The 18,308-nt window shown below is 40.1% G+C and overlaps 1 protein-coding gene across 1 annotated transcript in view; it reads right to left on the bottom strand.

Moving 5' to 3' along the window:
• Window positions 1-13,777: 13,777 nt before the first annotated feature.
• The window catches only part of foxp2 (forkhead box P2), a 101,935-nt gene continuing 97,404 nt past the window's right edge, over window positions 13,778-18,308 (bottom strand). The window contains 1 exon segment of the mRNA XM_020654736.3: window positions 13,778-17,676. Coding sequence (XP_020510392.2) covers window positions 17,532-17,676 — 145 coding nt within the window. The 3' untranslated portion in view covers window positions 13,778-17,531.

Genomic DNA, 18,308 nt, shown 5'->3' with positions numbered 1-18,308 from the left:
GGCGATTCATTCAGCATGCGTCTGCCTTTCTGCTTATTGACACAGTCACAGCCATTTGCATTACAAAAGGAGTCTGTTTGAAAATATGCACAAAACATGTCATCTCTGATAGGGCTTCAAAAAATGCTTCAAACGTGCCCCAAAAAACACTCGAGAAACTGCAACGAAAAACTCAAAATGTAAAGAGGACAATAGAACGTAAAACACTTGCTGTGCTGCCGTTTCCTCTTATCTGTTGCTGAGGGATATTTAACTTTAATGTGAAGAGAGAGGGCGGGGGAGAAGGAAAGAGAGAAAAGAGTGCGAATGACATGAAAGAAGAGAAAACATGGGCTGAAAGAATTAGAGCAAGTGAAGAGGGAGAGAAGGTGCAGGGAGTGAGGTTGCGTGAGGATCCCAGATCTGCTCTTTGACCTCAGTCCAACCTCTGAGAGACCTCAGACAGACATGTGGTTGCCATCTGGCCTGGCTTAACATGCTATTATACCAGCTGATTTATTCTTAAATGCTACTTGGATGCTGCTGCTATGGCTGATTTAACTTCAGTTTTATTCAAGGTTAAAGTTGGTTCTACTCAGCTTAAAGCCCATTTGAGGAGTTTTTAACTAGTTATTAAACAGACCAAAAACTATTACTGATGTCCCTTTTATGACCTGATGAAAAAAAAAAAGTAAAGGAGACCCACAGTAATAACACTGACCATTTCCCCTGCTGCAGCGTAGGTGTCAAAGGAGATGATTGTCAGCTCACTGCAGAAACCGCCTTTGTTTACATTTCCAAAGCAAATATCGACAGTGAGTGGTGTATTTGACTGTTAATGGAAAGCATGATGTGATTTATAAAGGTAACACTACCACTTTGCAGCTCTTTGTTTAAAGGGGGCGCCAAAATCAACTAAAACCAAAAAGTTCCTCATAGGAGCATTAAAGCAAAAAAAAAATGCATTGTAAATGTATTGAATATAGTTGGAATTTTTAAAGCGCAAGGAGTTTTTAGCTTGTCATGAAACAGACTGAAATTGACCATCTATATTATCTACAAAATCTATCAAGACACTCAGCTGGAAGATTATTGTTTTTTTAATTAATCTTAATGCAGTAGCTTTAAGTGGTCAAAAAAATCCAAGTCAATAAGTTCTTTATGACACCTCTTACATTTTACTTATTATAATGGGAAAAAAATAGTACTTTTTTTTCCTCCATTGTTTTTATACTAACATAACAGCCATGCACTTTGCATTTTTAGGGACACATTCCCAATAGCCTTCGAACATCAAAGCAATTATAACTTAAATTTTCCACCCTTTTTTCTTTTAACATATGTCAAGTACAAACATAGCCTCAGACACACATATTGAGAAAAAAAAACTGACATTGAACATACATGAAGCATTACAATGTAGAGCAGGTTTAAGGGGCACTTAAGATGGAGCTGATTTTGGAGCTTGAACAGATCTCAGTGCAGACAGCTGCACTATTAAAAATAACGGCTTATATATTCAAAGACAAACATGTAAAACACTCTGCTAAGATGTCTGCTACACAATCACTACAAACCTGGATCCTGAAAATGTCCTCAAGTAATGGCGATACAGAGATAGATAGAATGGTTTATAAGCTTCTGTGATGATTACTAGTACAGTACAAAAGAGAAACCAAGGCTGCTTTAGCTGAGCAAAGGATGGGAAGGGGGGGGGGGGGTGATACAGTACAAAGGTTGAAGCTGCAGGCCTGAAGTCATACTAGTGACACTAGTGACTTTACAGGCAGGGGATACAGCTGTCTGTCATCACCCTTTAACACATTTGACTTACAACAGCATGGAACAAACGTCACAAACTTTTTACGCTGTCATCACACTGACAGGCTTCAAAAATAGGTATATGAACACCTGTACAAATATGGCACAATATTGGATCTATGAAGAAAAAAAGGTTGCTTACTGTACCAAGAATATAGTCTTAGCTGCATAACCTGGACTATTACAGACTTGTGTTGTTTAGTAGATATTCATTTAAAATAAAGTGACAAAAAGGAGAGACAAGTAAAAGAGTATATAGAAATCCAGCCGTTGTCAAAAAAGGCGTCTTTGCTTGTGAGAGACTAAAAAAATAGGCACATAACTAAAGATCCAAATGCAGAATCATGATAGGGAGGTATGAGAGCAACCAGACTTTACTTAGTCAGTGTTCAAAAATATATTAGGGCTTCTTATCTGAAAAACTGTCTAGCAGTAATCCAAGGAGTCGACATAAGGCAGTCGATCAGTCATACAAGAAGATAGGAGGACAGAGGAATGCTGGAATACAAAGACTAATACACACACTGTTTGTTTAAGGAGTGAATGTTGGTTTGGGAGTATACTGTGTCTATTGCGGTTAAGGTAGCATGCAATGCAGTCTTAAATGACAGAAAGGTTTGGAATGCATGACACTGACATGAAAAGCAAAGAGATAATGTGCATGATAAGTATTGAACCAAATTTGGATTAATTCGCAGCTAAAATGAGAGATTTGAAGCTTTGTATATGAAAGGTTTTTGCGGGCGTGTGGAACATGGATTGTAGATCTAGTGACGCAACTCTATGCTAGGATCCTAATCTGCAGCCCTAACCCAACTCAGAGACACTTGTTGCAGACGAGTGTACACAGCATGCCTCCTAGCCAATTAACAGCCGAAATCAACCCAAACAGATTTCCAATTGATAAATCTTTAATGATACGAGGGATTTTACACAAATGCACACTTGACAGTGCTAATTTAAAGCAAATAGGAAGCTTGATTAAAAATTCCCCAGACATGGTGGTGGGGGGGTGGGGGGGAGTTTGAGATAAATGTTTGAATAATTTATCAGATTTAATTGACACGACTGCGATGTTGTAAACAGAAATGTTTTGATGTTCGTAATGCATCTTGACACGATGAGATTTTGGGACGCTTCCAAGGAAAAGATAGGGGGGAAGCGGAAGAGGCCGAGGAGGAAGACGAGGCACAGAAATACAACATTTGCATATTATGCCAGATCGAGCTGCTTCTACAAGCACTTCTGGGTGTTTTATCATAACGAGTGAAAAAAATAAAATAAAATAAGGCAGGGAAAGTGTTAGGATGTGATAGGCAGTCAAAGCGATCAGCAAACACAATGATACACAAGCCTGCGAGCCAGCCTGAGGCTACAGCACTTTGGTGTGACCCCAAGAATGTGACACTAAACAAGGAGGCACAGGGAGAGGAAAGAGGAAGAGATAGGAGGGGGAAAAAAGAAATTCTTAGGCTGAGCACATATGGTGTTTGTCTTGTATACAGCACACATCAAGATAGACAGAAGGAGAGAATGTTTGGAGGAAAAGATGACGGAGAAACAGGAACGTACCACAGGGGACCTAGCTGGGGTTACACCGCCGGCAGGTGCAGGGCTACCACTTGTCCGATAAGAAAGCGATCTGCATGTGCCTGCCTGCTTTCTCGTCTGGTAAACATCCCCGGTTATCTGCAAACAAACAGAGTTTACTACTGACTATGAATGAATACATCAAATTTTGATGGAATTGCGCATGTTGGGTTCCCCCACGCTCCCTGAATGCATCTCCACCATGATACAATGTACACCTGAATACATGAATAGCCAACAAGGAGGCCCACTCTGTTTGTAGGGGGTAATGTTGACTGAATTTTTAAAGATGTTATTTTGATTTGACACGACTACTGGCTCAGTGGAGTTCGAAGGGGAGGGGGGGGGGGGGTTACGAGACAGCCAGAAGAAGAGACGTGCGGCCTGCTTGCGTCTGGGGAAGGTGCAGGGTAAACAGCAGAGGGTGAAGCTAGCATGGACAGAGACAAAAGACAATCAGCTGCTAAGGGATTGAATCACCATATTGACTGTCATGGGGACAGACTGTATAGAAAAGAAATGAAGAAGGGGGGGGGAGATACAGAAGCTAGAAGATAAACAGGTCCAGAGATGACAGGCTCTCAGTGACAGTCCTACACATAAAGACATAAAAGCACTAACACATAAAGGCAGCCAGATGCAAAGATCTAGTGTAGAATCAGATGTCAGCGTTACAGACAGCAAAATAAAGTCACCCAGACAGCCTGTGGGTAATGCGAGTAATTGGCACCATTTGTTTTTTCTTACACCTTCCATTTATTCCCAACAATGACAATAAAGTGAAACCACGCCGCGCCTGATCATGCGCACACAATGCAAAAAAAAAAAAAAAAAAAAAAAGAGATGCTAGGAGCGAAGCTGACATTACAACAAATGCGTTTATGTTGCCTGACAATGTATCGCTTCCACATCAAAGGGGAAGCCTCACCTTTTGCAAAAGGGAAAAGCGAGGGTGAAATAAGTGGAGGCCCTCGCTTTATTAACTCCCAATCAATAAACATGCAGTAGGTGGCGAGGTAATCAGGAAACACTGGCAAATGGCCCGACAATGTATCAAAGCCGACGCTGCGAGGCAACGGAACAAACTCTAACAAGCATTTTATTACCAGCAGCTGTTCTGACATTAGTCAAAAAAAAAAAAAAAAACCAAGAGAGATAAAATAGAATAAGGAATGCAGCGTGGCTGGTTGAGAGAAGCCCTCGGCTGAGAGTGTGCACCTCACGTGTTTGATAGCCGCACGCCTCCTCTTTGATATGATAACAAATATAAATTGTTTAAAAACATCAAATGCGCCACCAGGTACAAGCAGACTTGCTGTGGCGGATGTCTGGTGTAGGGGGCGAGGATGCTGCAGTGGGATGTTTTAGTGGGGATCATGATGCAGAGTTCGAATTAGACAAGCTACTCTGCAGAAATGGCTCTATAGTATATTCTAGTCAGTGTGCCTTAAATACCATTATAAATCTCATCAATACACTAACAGTGATTAATACATATAGATATGTGCCTATAGTATATCTTTAATTTTAGTGTGTATTTTTAAAAAGTTATCAACTTTGGTGCAAACCTAGGTAAGCTGTTAAACAGGTGAGAGGGGCAAATATAGATGAGCCAATGCGAAATCAAAGTTTAGACTAAGATGATAATGGAAACAAACTTTAGTCTCACAGTGTATGATGAAGTCCAAAAGGAGCAGGCGTAAATAAAAGTCCGAACACACACACACAAGGTCCATGGCAATAAGTGAAACAGTAGTTGAAAAAAATTCACAGAAACAGGGGATGACAAAGTCAAAAACCTAAGGAAGTTGAGGTTAATAATGCACAGGTGAGAAGAATTAGGGCGGGGCTAACAATCACACAGGCGGGAAAATGAAATTAAAGGAAGTAGGGCTAAAGACACAGGAGGGATAGGGTCAGTGAAACAATAAATACATGAACAAAGGAGCAAGACAAGATATAACAGACGTGCTATCCAATCTAGGGGTCATGCCCCAAGCCAAAGTCACAAGATAAGACATGTAGCGTCGTTAAGTGACTATTGAGGTCAGGGCACCACAAACCACTGTGACCCAGTTTTATTCAGAAGAATAGTTTGACATTTTAGAAAATGCAATACTTGCTGAGTTTAGGAGAAGATTGACGGCCCTTTTTTCATTTTGGTTACGTTTAACATTAGCCTAGCAGCCAGTTAGCTATAGCTAATTACAAACTGGAAACAGTTAGCCGTAGGTAAGACGAAAAAGTTACAGAAACCTTTAATGCTCACCAATTAACACATTTTATCTTTTCTGCTCAATATCTACCAAACCTAAGTGTCAAAACAATATAGCTACTGTGGAGTTATGAGAGGTAATGTGTTAAGCTGTATATGGTAAACTAAGCTAAGCAGCTAAAAGGAAACTGCATAGCGTTAGCTTAATATTTGCAGCAGCACAGTGATGAGTGGTATCAATCTACTTAGCTGACTTTTGTGCTAATGAGTAAATACATGAATTTCCTAAAACGTAATACTTCTTTTACATTAAATTGATAACTCAGGTTTTCAAAGATATAAAGTGGAGTAAAAAAACTCCAATATTTCCCGCTGAAATCTAGTTCCTACGAGTATGAATTAGCATAAAATATAAACAAGAAGAGCATTTGAAGAACCTAAAAAGTGTACTTTAGTAAATCATTTGTCTCTGGCAATGCTCGCACTGTTCAGAAGACTTGTTCGGGGGCCGACTTCTCACCCCAAGGATCACACACAGGTGAGGAAGCGAGATTGAAACTCTCTCCTCCCGTCAGCTAATTTGTTTGTTTCGTTCTGGGGGCACTGCTGATATTAAAAGGAGATCCTGAGCTGCGCGGCGGTGGGGAAAGAGGGAATCTGGGAGGGGAGGGAGGGATGAGTTTACATGCCCCAGGTACGGTGAATGGGGTGAGTGAGAAGATGCAGAAAAAGGAGGCGGTGAGGGAGAGAGAGAGAGAGAGAGAAAAAAATCTCATCCAAATAATTTTCACCCTGTGGGCGCTAAAATGCAAATCACAGATCAAAGAGGTTTGGAATGGAAACTAGCGAGATTGGGAGAGAATATCATCAAGCTGGGGTTATATATGTATGTTCAGGATGTGAGAGAGACATGCCGGACTCAGGTAATTGAGCTGACCTGTACTTGAACACTGCCCCCCCACTGCCACTATCATTTCCCCGCCTGTCTTCTCTCAGGATTGTAGCATGTACAGTACACTGGGAAGTAATTTACTTTCTCCTTATAGTGCCTTTATTCTCCGTCTGTTCTCTCCCTAGTCTGTTCGTAAAAAACCTTCTTTTTGATCAGCCGGTGAATGCTCAGTTTACGCAAACCATCTCTCAAAGCAGTGTCAAATTCCCCTCTTACACGCTGAAGTGTTGTTTGACAGAAGCCAGTTTACCTGTCGCCACTCTCAAGCTAGACACTTTTCTTTTGCGTCTCGCTTCAATAAATGGGAAACTTTAGAAAACATATCAATGTTAGGAAGAAAGGTGGAGACATCACAAAACAGAACAGCAAACAATAATGTGAGGTATGTCTAACAAGACTAATGGTGGAGTAATGTAAAATGTAAATGACTGAATCTTCATCTATAGTGAATAAATAGCATGTTGAGTGCTTCAGTATACACAGATGAGTGGTTTGGGGGTAGGAGAGGAGGGGTGGGGTGGTGTGCGCCAAGCTACACATAGGCACGTAGTGGAAGGATGTGACTGGCAGTAGGTGAGGGTAGACTGCATACAAAGAGTCTCCGCATTAATGCCTAATTAATGTCTGTCTCCCCCATTAATGTCTGATTAAATATTCATGTCTGTCTCATCCACCTGAAGCTGTCACAACTTTCCCTGTATTCTGACATTGTATGTGACAATGTTGTCCCTTGGGCACTTACTACTTTTGTTGTCTGCTTCTGGCTTGGAATGGCAAAATAAAAAATGTTTTTTACACCAATGTATAATTGCATTATTTTAGGGCAGAATACTTATTTCCATGTATTCCAAAGATTTACATGTGATTAGCTTCAAATCTGCAAATTTAGGATGCAGAATTGGTTTTTTTTTATGTCATGACCTTTTGGATTCAACTTCTGGCCCATTTAAGGGCCTCCAACCTCAGATTTGGAACCACTGGATTTGACCACCTATGGTGTAATAATTGGTTAAAAGAGTTCATATGATCCAGCTTTAACTTTAAAAAACAGTTAAAAGCATTTTTTTTTCTGTTAGAAGCATAGTTAAGTGTAGAACTTTTTCTTGCAGAACAGTATATTTATATTGTTTTACTTTCATTCCAACACATTACTCTCCGTTCCTAGCTAGGATAAAGGCATATACAAACCATCCATGCTTAAGGCAAGTAAGCTAACTACACATGCCACACCACTGCATTCAGCCGTTTAGAAATACAATGAATAAAAAACCCTCACATCAAAAAGAACACCTTTTTTTTCTCCATAAAGTGAAGGTTAATTTCTCAAAGCTTCCTGCGTCTCTTTTCTAAGCCCGAGCAGGTATTCAGTTGCACTTTCTCCGAGCGCCATCTGCATCAGCACCAAAGCCTGTCACTGATGTGGATTAGCGGTTCACAGCACTTTGACTCCCACTGCCACAGGATTCAAAACACAGCTGCTTTTTTTTTTTTTTAAAGCTGGTCAGCACAAACCTGTGCAGAGCCACTTTCCATCTCCATCCATCCCTCAAAGACTGTATTTCTGCTGCACTGTACTCTCTTTCTCTTCAGGTATTTGCTTTTGAATGTAAATCCATAATCCTCAAATCTTTCCCTTTCTCCCTCCCGCCTTTTCTTCTTTACTTTACATTTCTTCATCCCTGTGTTTCTTTCTCCTTGTGAACCCCTCCGTCCCCTCGTTATTGCCTGCCGTCCGCATTTTCTGCACCCTGTGCCACCTGCTTTGTAATCTGATTACTTCATGCTGGAATTAGTATGTATATTTAATGCAGTTTTTTTTCTTTCTTTTCTCCTCTCTGTCTTTTATTCTTTTTAAATCTTGATGAATGATGCACGGAGAGGCACGGAGATGGGGTGGGGTTGCTCTTCTTGCATGTCTGGCGGATATGCCAGGGCCATGCTAATAAATGACAGCTGATTTATGCGTCTGTATTCTTTTATTTATAAAAAAATAGCAAGCGGGGCTGATTTCTGATATTAATAATACAAGTGGATCCACTTTGATTAGGCTTCTGTGGAGAGCTGTGCATATTCAGCATTACAATTAAAGCCTCTGATGTGAAATAGGAATGACACGCTAATGAAGCGAGCTAGCGAGCCTGAACCGCGACTGTCCAACAGCATTACGGCCCATCTCGGATGAAGAGTAATTATACGAGGAACACTGAAATGTCATTAAAAATCTTCAGTAAGTGATTTAACCCACCATTCCTCACTAATGCTAGAGATTTCTTTTTTCTTTGCCACCCCCAACCCCCAACATGATCAACTCCCAAGGTTTTCCTTTCCCCCCTTTCAAAAAAAAAAGAAAGAAATCTTTCTTTTCCACCAGAGCGAGCACAAACTTCTTCTTCAGAAGTTCCATAAACAAAAAATTGGGCAGCAGACTCTTTAAACACAAACATAGTCAGGTTTGAGACAAAGACGTACAATTGCATTTTCCTAATTTAATTGCAGAAGTCGTTGGTGCCGGTGGTGGTAGGTAATTGAAATCATTCCATTAGAAATTCCATTATGAATTGGTGATTAAGGCCAGAGGTGATTACCATGGATTAAAAGATGATAGTTTGGATTTTTTTTTTTGCATAACCTCTTCAGCCACCTGAACACCATCCACCTCAAACAGCTTGAATTGGCATAAGGAGCATGTAAGGAAAGAAAGCTATATTAGAGAGAGAGAGAGAGAGAGAGAGAGAGAGAGAGAGAGAGAGAGAGAGAGAGAGAGTGGTATGATGTGTGAAAAGCAGGGGAAACATGGGTCATAAAGACAAGTGTGTGTTTTTCCTAAGAGGATTTAGTTAATCTGATTCTACCCCTTCATTCTTGTTTGATGTGCTCTTTTTGCCAACAGAATTGGCCCAGAAGCATTGTTTTTGTTGTTTTTCCAAGAAAAACATAAATGAGATGTATCATGTCACCATATCATTTTCATTAGGGCCCATTGTCAAGCTCTCTGTACTTGTGTCTGTGAGACACATGGAGAGAGAACATGATAGGATGTGTGTGTGTGTGTGTGTGTGTGTGCGTTTGTGTGTGTGTGTTTGGTAGATAATGCCACAGGCAAGAATTCATGAATATCAGCACTTTTTCACCATTTTGTTGGGTTAATCCCTTGTTTCAGTGTGAGAAACAAGAGTTTCTCTTGCATATATTACATCGGTGCATGCACATCACTTAAAAAACAACAACTGAAAAGTACCTGCACGTCAAGTCCCTCTGATGTAATGATAAGTGAAGGGGTTTTTTTGTATCGAGGTCACAGTATTTTTTTTTGTCTATCTCAGCATCTTCTTCCACACAGAGGGAAATCAGACATGTGGCAAAGGGGGCAGGTGAGCTTGGAGTGAGGTTAACGTTAAAACACAGTGACCAGGGAAAACATAACACCACAGAAAGCATTAAAGAAGTCCGACCTCATGGGAATTTTGCTCTTATTTCAAAGTGTTACTTTGCTGTCTATTTTAAGTGAAAATTTTGCTGACTGTGAGGACTCAGCTGGGATGCTTTTCACAGAAATAGAACAAAAAAAAGACTAAACTGGATTTTTTTTTTTTAAATGCACCAAAAACTGCATCAAAAAAACTGCGACAAAAACTACAATAAAAGAAGTAGCAAAAACTTTGCACCCAACGATTCCTGTGATGGCATCTGAAATTGAGTGCATCGTCTTGTGGCACCCAATTTGGCACCGGCTGGGGCGCTAACAGGAGCTGGGTGGGGTGGGGAGCGGGCGCACGAGTCCCCTTCGCCCACCACCGAAACCGAGCGTCATGCCTCCGAGCTATGCAATTATTTTTGCACTGCGTCCAATATCAACTTGAGAGCAATGCAAATTATTTAAGACGCGCTTTTCAGGGCTCGCAATTATAATAATGATGATCTCAATTAGCGTTGCCATTGCCTCGGACTATTTAGCAGGCAATTTTGCAGCCTGGGGGTGAGGGTCTTCAAGGGAGCCGACACGCATCGTCAGGTCAGAAAAGAGTGGAGAGAGGAAGAAAGAGACAGAGGAGAGAGAGTCGACACTCTTAATCAATAAACTGTAAGACTGTGAGATATTTACCAGCCAATCCCGAAAGGGGACGCTTCATAAATTGACCTAATTGGTCAGAGTTGAAGATGAAATGAGTGATGCTAGGATGCACAGCTAATTCAGAAGGGCAGGATGTTAGCCATTTGTCCTCTTACCATTGTACTCAGATGTACTGAGATCTATTTAAAGGTTACGGAATAGTTTGGTCAAAGTGTGTTCTTGCTCCTTATCAGAAGAGTTTGATGGAACCACTAATAATGTCTGTCCTGTGGAAATGTAGCCACAGCCAGAAGAATGAAGACAATTAGCTGAGGTTAGCTTAGAGATCGGGGCTGAACAGCTAGCATAGGTAGTTACAGTTGAAAAAAATCTGTCACCATCAGCTAAATTCTCGAAAAAGTCTTGGTTTTTTTTCACTTTGTTGACCAAAGCTCAGGTAGCAATAACAACACCGCTCTAAACACCGCACAAAGCCAAATTTGGCCTCTAAAGGTTTTTTTTTGGTAACTTCCTATTAAAACTAGGACTGTCAAACAATAAAAAATACATTTAAATCACTATTAATAGCCTTATTTGTACAGTTAATCACAATGAATCACATTTTTAATTGCATGTTTAAGATTCCATTATTTGCATTTATTAGCAATGTAAACCAATTCTTACAGTAGCAGTGTCTTGATCATGGAATCAAATGAATGCAAATAAATGAACTACATGTCATTAACTTTTAGATTTATTTTTTGAATAAGTGTTGCACTGCAAACTATAGTGTGGTCTGACACCATGACTTGGAGGTAGGAGACAGCGTCACATGAAACGTCAAAGATAGAGTTTATATTGATTTTGTTGAATGGTTAGCTCTGTTACAAATTAAGAAATATGCAGGAGTTCAAAATGACTCATTGATGTTCAATGATCCAACAATGTGCTTCTCTGTTTCATACTGGTCCATGTGTAAAACTAATCTTTCCTGCAGCAAGTATAACTGGCCAACATGAGGAGGTCCCTTAGACCAGAGTCTTCCACAGTGTTAACTGGCTTGATGTCAGCGGTGACCCATTCAGCTAGTGCTCTTCTAATCTTAATCATTTTAGTTTCATCCACAGCTCAGTGGTGATTTGCACACTCCAAAGTAATGCTTTGCAGGCTTTAGTGATGCAATTGACTTGACTTGTCAACAGAACAGTCTGGGAGTTTTTAAAAGTGAAAGTCATTATTTTTCATCACTGTGGCGGCTTAACTACGTGCTGAAAGGGAAAAATAGTACTAACTTATATTTCTGACTCTGATTAACACAATTAAAAAAAATTAACACGATCATTTCTGACCTCAGTTGCACCACATCTAACGTGTTAATACAGCCCTAATTTAAACTGATCTTTTTTTGAATATACAACATGTTATGTGTCAATGTCTTTGCTTCAGAGGTGCTTGTCAATGGATTTTGGGTCCTTCAAACAGAGCCAAGCTAGCTGTATTCCATTTTGGAGTCTTATTGCTATGCTAAGCTAAGCTGAGCTAAGTCCCCTGGTAGTGGCTTCATATTAATGACACAGACATTAAAGTGGCATCAATCTCTCTTTCTAAACTTGTGGCAGGAAAGTGAAAAAAGTACATTTCCCAAAATATCAAACCATTTTTTATTTTTCAAATAAACTCATGTCAGTGCATACTCAGTTTCCCTGCCGCGAAGTAGTGTACTGCACCGCCACTGTGTATTAGAGGGACTTGTTTCCCCTCGCCATTCATGTGGAAAAGGCTTGCACCACCAGCTACCCTTTCTTTTATTCATCGTACTGTAAATAACTCCACTTTATGAAAAGCAGCCTGTGTGACTCACGGATACCTCTCTAACCACAACCCATTATTATTTCATGGCCTTTGAAAGAAGGGTCTATAGCAGGCGCTCTCACACTTTAATGTCGGAGCTCCCTCTGATGTTGTGTAGTACACAGCGGCCCTTGTTGCACTCCGTATGCGATCCCTCACTTGAATTCACAAACACTTCCAAGTGCATAAATAGCACGGAAGACGAGTGCCTCGCGAGCTAGCTAATGCTCCGGAACGCCATTGCTGAGGAGATAACAGGAGCCTGCCATGGCTGATGCCTGGGACTGTCATTGGGGGGTGGGGGGGGGGGGGGGAAGAAGAGAAAGACAAGTGCGCCTTTTATGAAAAATGCTGTTGTTTTCTGACCCCTCATGGGACATCATATGGTAAGGAAAAAGAACATGCATCAGCGTTACGACTAAATGACCAGCGGACATGATTCAAAGGGTCCCACGATGTCCCTGAGCACCCTTTGGAACGTGTAGAAGGCTCTCGGCATACAGACGAGCTAATGGGCAACCCATTGGTCATGGTAGATTCAGTTTGAATCTCAATGAGGGTGTCAGTGTCTGGCTGCTCCATGACCGACAAGGTGTGGTAGGTCTGCTGGAGTTGATTTAGCCACACGGCCTGTCATAGCTTTTTAGCAGTCAACATCCATCAATCGAGAGGCTAAAAAGGCATGTTTTTTTCCCCCCCGTTTGAAGTGTCAAAAGGGAACTGCCGAGTTGAAGAATGATGGAAAATGCAAGACGTTTGATGAAATTTCACATCATTGTTTTCTCTACATGAAGCAGAAACTTGATGGATATAAGGTAATTTTTTTTTTTTAAACAAGCATGACAACAGATTTCAAAATGTGGTCTGCGTCAAAACCACTTTTCAAAACCAGAATCCTATCTGAGAAAGTCACTTCTTACAAAAGCCTTTCAGAAGGTATGCAGCAGCTATGCTTCCGTGTATACTGGGACATGATCGTGGTACATGAAAGCAGTGGGCTTGAATCATACAGAGGCTAAACCCATTACAGGTCCAGAGGGGTGGGCAATACAGTGCCTTCTTGTCCCGCTCTTCTAAACAAGACTCTAGGTGCTGCAAGTTGGAACAAAGCCTTGTAACATATACATTAAACTTTAATTGTTTTTTTTTTTCTCAAGCCTTTCCTTCACATCTCTGAAGTAGCAGCTCCTGAAACGTTAAAAGTGTAATGCCAGCTAGATTTTCATGGCTGTGCCTTTGTAGAATAAAAGATAAATGTGTAACAGTGGAGTGGGGGATAAAAAAAAAAAAAGAAGTCTCTGATGCTGGAGGTAGACAGTTGCTTTTCAAATTCCAAGTTTTGGTCCTTTATTTTATTCAGCAGTGAAATGCCATGAATACAGAAAATAATAACGTCTGTTACAATTCTCAATCATGACCTTCTAATGTCAGAGAACCTTTAAACGTATGGACACAGTACACAGTAATGAAAAGTATCAAAAAAAGGAGCTGAATCTCAAAAAGGAAATGAAACAAACAAAAAAAAAAAGTTTTCACCAATTACATAAACATATGTTTGCTACAGTCCCAATTTACTGTATACATAGGGGGATCATATTCCCAATTATTAGAGAAGGATAGCAGTAGAAAGGATACATGACTCAACTGCCAGACATAATGCTTCATAAAGTATGCACAGAGGTACAAGCAATAAATACACACATTAGGTTAAGCCTTACAGCTACGCAAAGCAGATGCAGAAAAAGCAGGTTTGCTATTCTTAGCGAGCAATGAGAGAGAAACAGTAAAAATTCAGGTAAGTCAGAAAAGAAACATTGAGTTTTTTTTTTCCTCTTAGAAAAAAGTCTGGTAAATTTATGGGTCCACCAACATTTTTTTTTTTTACATAAGTATGCACAGTTATCAAAATACAGACAAAATCAACCCAGAAAATCCAGACAATCCTAAATTCTAGTGGAGGAGCAGATCGCAGTTCTGGAGGTCTTTCTGGTATTATGTGCAAGCAACTATTTTAGACATTTTTTTTTTTTACTTAATTTATACAAAACCCATGCAAATCTACAGGTAATATGCATTCTGTGGCTGACAGGTTTTATCCCTCCCAAAACAATATATCTGAGGTAATGCACTCCAATGCATTGTACGTACATTTAGGCCATCGTCCCGATGATTTTTATTATATTCTTTTTATTGGTTCTTGTTCCCAGTCCACCAAATGATTTTTAGACATGCATTTTTAAAACACAATATTCCCTTACAGGTAATCTATACATTATCATTCTACAGATGTTTGAGGACAACCTATTACAATGCAAATCTTTCCTTATCTTGACGCAGGGAATGTAAACGTTGGTTGGAGCCACGTCCTATGAGACAAGCGTAGTAAAGTGTAACAGCTCTTGTGGCGTTCTTATAACTCGTGCAATCTGTCGTAATTGTTCTGAATTTGTTGTGCAGAGGTAGAAGCTTTTCCAAAGCCTTTTTGGGTAAGTGGGAGAACCCTTTTTTTTTTTGTATTTCTGAAAGACGGCAGCGTCCTTTTTATTTGGTGTGGTAAGATTATTAAGAACGTCGTCTTCAAGTCATTCTGCTGACTCCAGCTAAGTATTGAAGGGATAAGCTTTGTTCCTGGGGCCAGTGCCCTCTTGACGTGGCAACTGCCGTGTGTGTGTGTTATGTGTGTGTACTTAACATGCTGTGTGTTTGTACAGTACTTCAAGTGTTTGTGTGTTACGCTCTTACAGCTGGTTCTTTTTGCTTGGCAAAAACACTTGAGAAACAATATATGCACAGTGTTTACACGTAGGTCAGTTGTTTTTTTTGTTTTTTTTTACAAAACCACTCCTTTAAAGTTAGCTCGGGGTCTGTGTGTGTCTGTTAACATGTAGCATGTATGCTAGCCTTCAACAGAGTGTGTGTGGTTGTTTTAGCATCTCTTTATCCCATACAAGAGGAGGCAGAATTTTGTGTAACTTTGGTTTACTGAAAACAGAAATGACCATTAAAGCAACAACACTTTTCTAGATGACATTAGCTGTGAAGGAAATGACGGGACGTAGTCTCCACGACAACTATTTCTCTTTAGTTTCTATAGATACCAGGTGTTTTTTTTTTTATAAAAAGCTGGCTACTTTTATAGAGTACATCCGTCTTGTATCTATATAGTTTCGAAGCTATGAACCACACGATGAGTATTTGATGACGAGTTAAAGCAAATATCACCTAGAGAAGGTTAACGTTTCACCTTCCATATCCTCTTCTGCAATGGCTATTATTGTTTGCTTCTCCATGGTGACCAAGCCACATCATTTCATACCAACTTGTAATCATGAATTATTTGGCTTCACTAGATATTTTTCATGTTTGGTTAGCGATGTTTTCAGTTTTTTCAACGTGGCTCAAGAAACAAAACCCGCCACAGAAATAAGACGTGACATTATTTTGAAAGTCCCACTTAGAACATTACATATTCACCAGGTAAGAAAATAAAGTCCCTTCAAAATAAAAGAAAGAAAAAAAAACGACTTCTGATGTGTAATGCATTAAAGAACAAATAGAAAGTAAAAATGAGTATTTCACAATAACACAATGTTTCTGCACTTCCATTGAATACACAAATGTTTTGTTTTGGTCATAATCCACTTTAACAGTTAGCTGCTCTCTACCAGTCAAATCACCAGCACAAAATGACTGCAGTTCAAATATCACATCACCTTTTTACCTACAGTACGTCTGGCAGAAAAATCTCCAAAGTGGATGCTCTAAGAGTTATCAAATTACACATCAAAATCAGCATTTAATTCCCCCTTCTCTCTTAACTCATGATCATCTTTGTATAGGGCTAAATGAAACAATCCCAGAGGTTTTTTTTTTTTTTTTTTCGAAAGGTAGTTTGTGGAACAAAAGCTTCTCTTTGTTACTAGATTAAAGAGGCAGAAGACCAAGAGGAGTTTGGTGCCTTCTGTCTATAAGCTATTGGCCATTGCTAGTGTTGGCTTTGGTTTCTAGCTGTTGCCTGTGACTGTTTGCAGGTAGACAAAGCTTTCGAACGAGGAGGTAAAGGAGAACAGCAAGAGGGAAATTATGCAGAAATGCATTTGTTTTGTAAATGGTGCTTTACACGGACTTCTCTTTTTCCCAACTGAATTTCCAGTTATTTTCACTTTTTCATCACAGACAGATAATAGACTGGAAGCCAACTTTTTTTTTTTTTTTTCTCTTTTTTTTTTGTTCTTTTTTTTTTTCAGGACAGCTGCAACGACAGTCTTGGTACCGCAGTTCTGTTTCTGGTGTGATTCAGGGAATGGCATTTACAGTTGGTGGTGTCTGAAAAAAAATATTAAAAATCATACTTTGGAAATTAAAGATGGAAAAAAAAAAGCTGAAATTAATATACTTGTTTTTATAATAGTAGCAACATACAGGCAGTGACACAAACTTCTGAGACTACTCCTGTGCAAATGAAAACAGAGCAACAACTTGAATTGAACCAGCAATTGTCTCTAGACGTCAACAACTACTGGGGGGTGGGGGTGAGGGGGGTGGGGGGGTGGGGGGGTGGATTATTCACAAACATAAAACGTCTTCCTTTTTGGCAGTATATGAGGCCGCTAGCTTTCAACGGAACATGACTTGCTCATTTGTTTTAGGTTTTTTTTCCCCCATCCATGAGTCCATCATCCTTGTACTGTACGTGGCCACGCCATCCCTAAAGAAATAGGTCTCAGAGAGTTTTATTTTATTTTTGAATCAGACATCTCATGCCTGTCATGTTCGGGGGGGGCGGGAGGGGGCGGGGGGGGTGGATCCCAAAGGGCTGCAACAAAGAGTTCCTTTGGACTGGTCTCCATCCAGATGCATGCTCAATAAATAGTCCCAGTGGTGAGAGAGACGAGAGAGAGAGAGAGAGAGAGAGAGAGAGAGATAGAGATAGAGAGAGAGAGAGAGAGTCAGCTGTGGTTTTGCTTGGACTGTGGAGTGGTTTTTTTCTTTTTCTAGTCTTGCAGGAGGTCTGTGAGAGAGAAACAGTGTGGTGGGGCGGAGGGATACGTAGACCAAAAACGGTATCCTAGTCACTCCAGGTCCTCCGATAAGTTCCCTTCCTCCAGCTCCCGGTCGTCGTCCAGCTCCGGACTGTGATTGGCTGTCGTCACGAGTGACATCGGACAGTCGTCGTCGTCCATGTTGAGTGGCTCCTCCTTCACGTGAACGGATTGCCTGTGACACAATCACAGCGCAAGAAAAGTTAGACCTGTATGTGTTTTACGACTATCTCCTGCACTCTTTTCAACAGAGAACCCACACAATTTTAAATGTGCACTTATTGCTTATGATTTTGTACTTTCTGAAACATGTTTTCGTTGTTTACTTTGACTTTGAATTATTCATTGTATTGTTCTTAAATGCATTTCTTTAAACCTCTGGAAAAGCTTTTATCCTTTGTATTATTTACTCGTCTGTTTAATGCAGGTAAATCATTTTGTGGCTTAATTTTTTAAAAGTGCAAAATTAAATATAGTTATTATGACTCCTAAATAATGTATAAAGTAGAGAAAGGGTTCTGGCCTTTTCTTCTCTTGACTGTGCATTGAATACGAAGTGTGGCGTTCAGCTACCAGAAAAATATTTTGTTGTATCAAAAAAAAAAAAAAAAAAGAAACAGGCCATTACATGCCTTATCTAGCAGAGCAACAACCATGTTGTTTGCGAGACGCTAATTCGACATGATGCCTCACGTCTACTGTAAGTAAGCGCATAAAAATTGCATGAAAAAACACGGCCCCTGTAAGGCCGATAAGCTGTGATGTTCCAGACATGTTTGGCATTTAAAAGTTTACTGATGACACCAG

This window comes from Labrus bergylta, chromosome 23 (genome assembly GCF_963930695.1).
Source record: "Labrus bergylta chromosome 23, fLabBer1.1, whole genome shotgun sequence".
Classification (NCBI taxonomy): Eukaryota; Metazoa; Chordata; class Actinopteri; order Labriformes; family Labridae; genus Labrus; species Labrus bergylta.
Note: the sequence above shows the minus strand (reverse complement) of the source record. Positions and strands in the feature narration are given on the sequence as shown.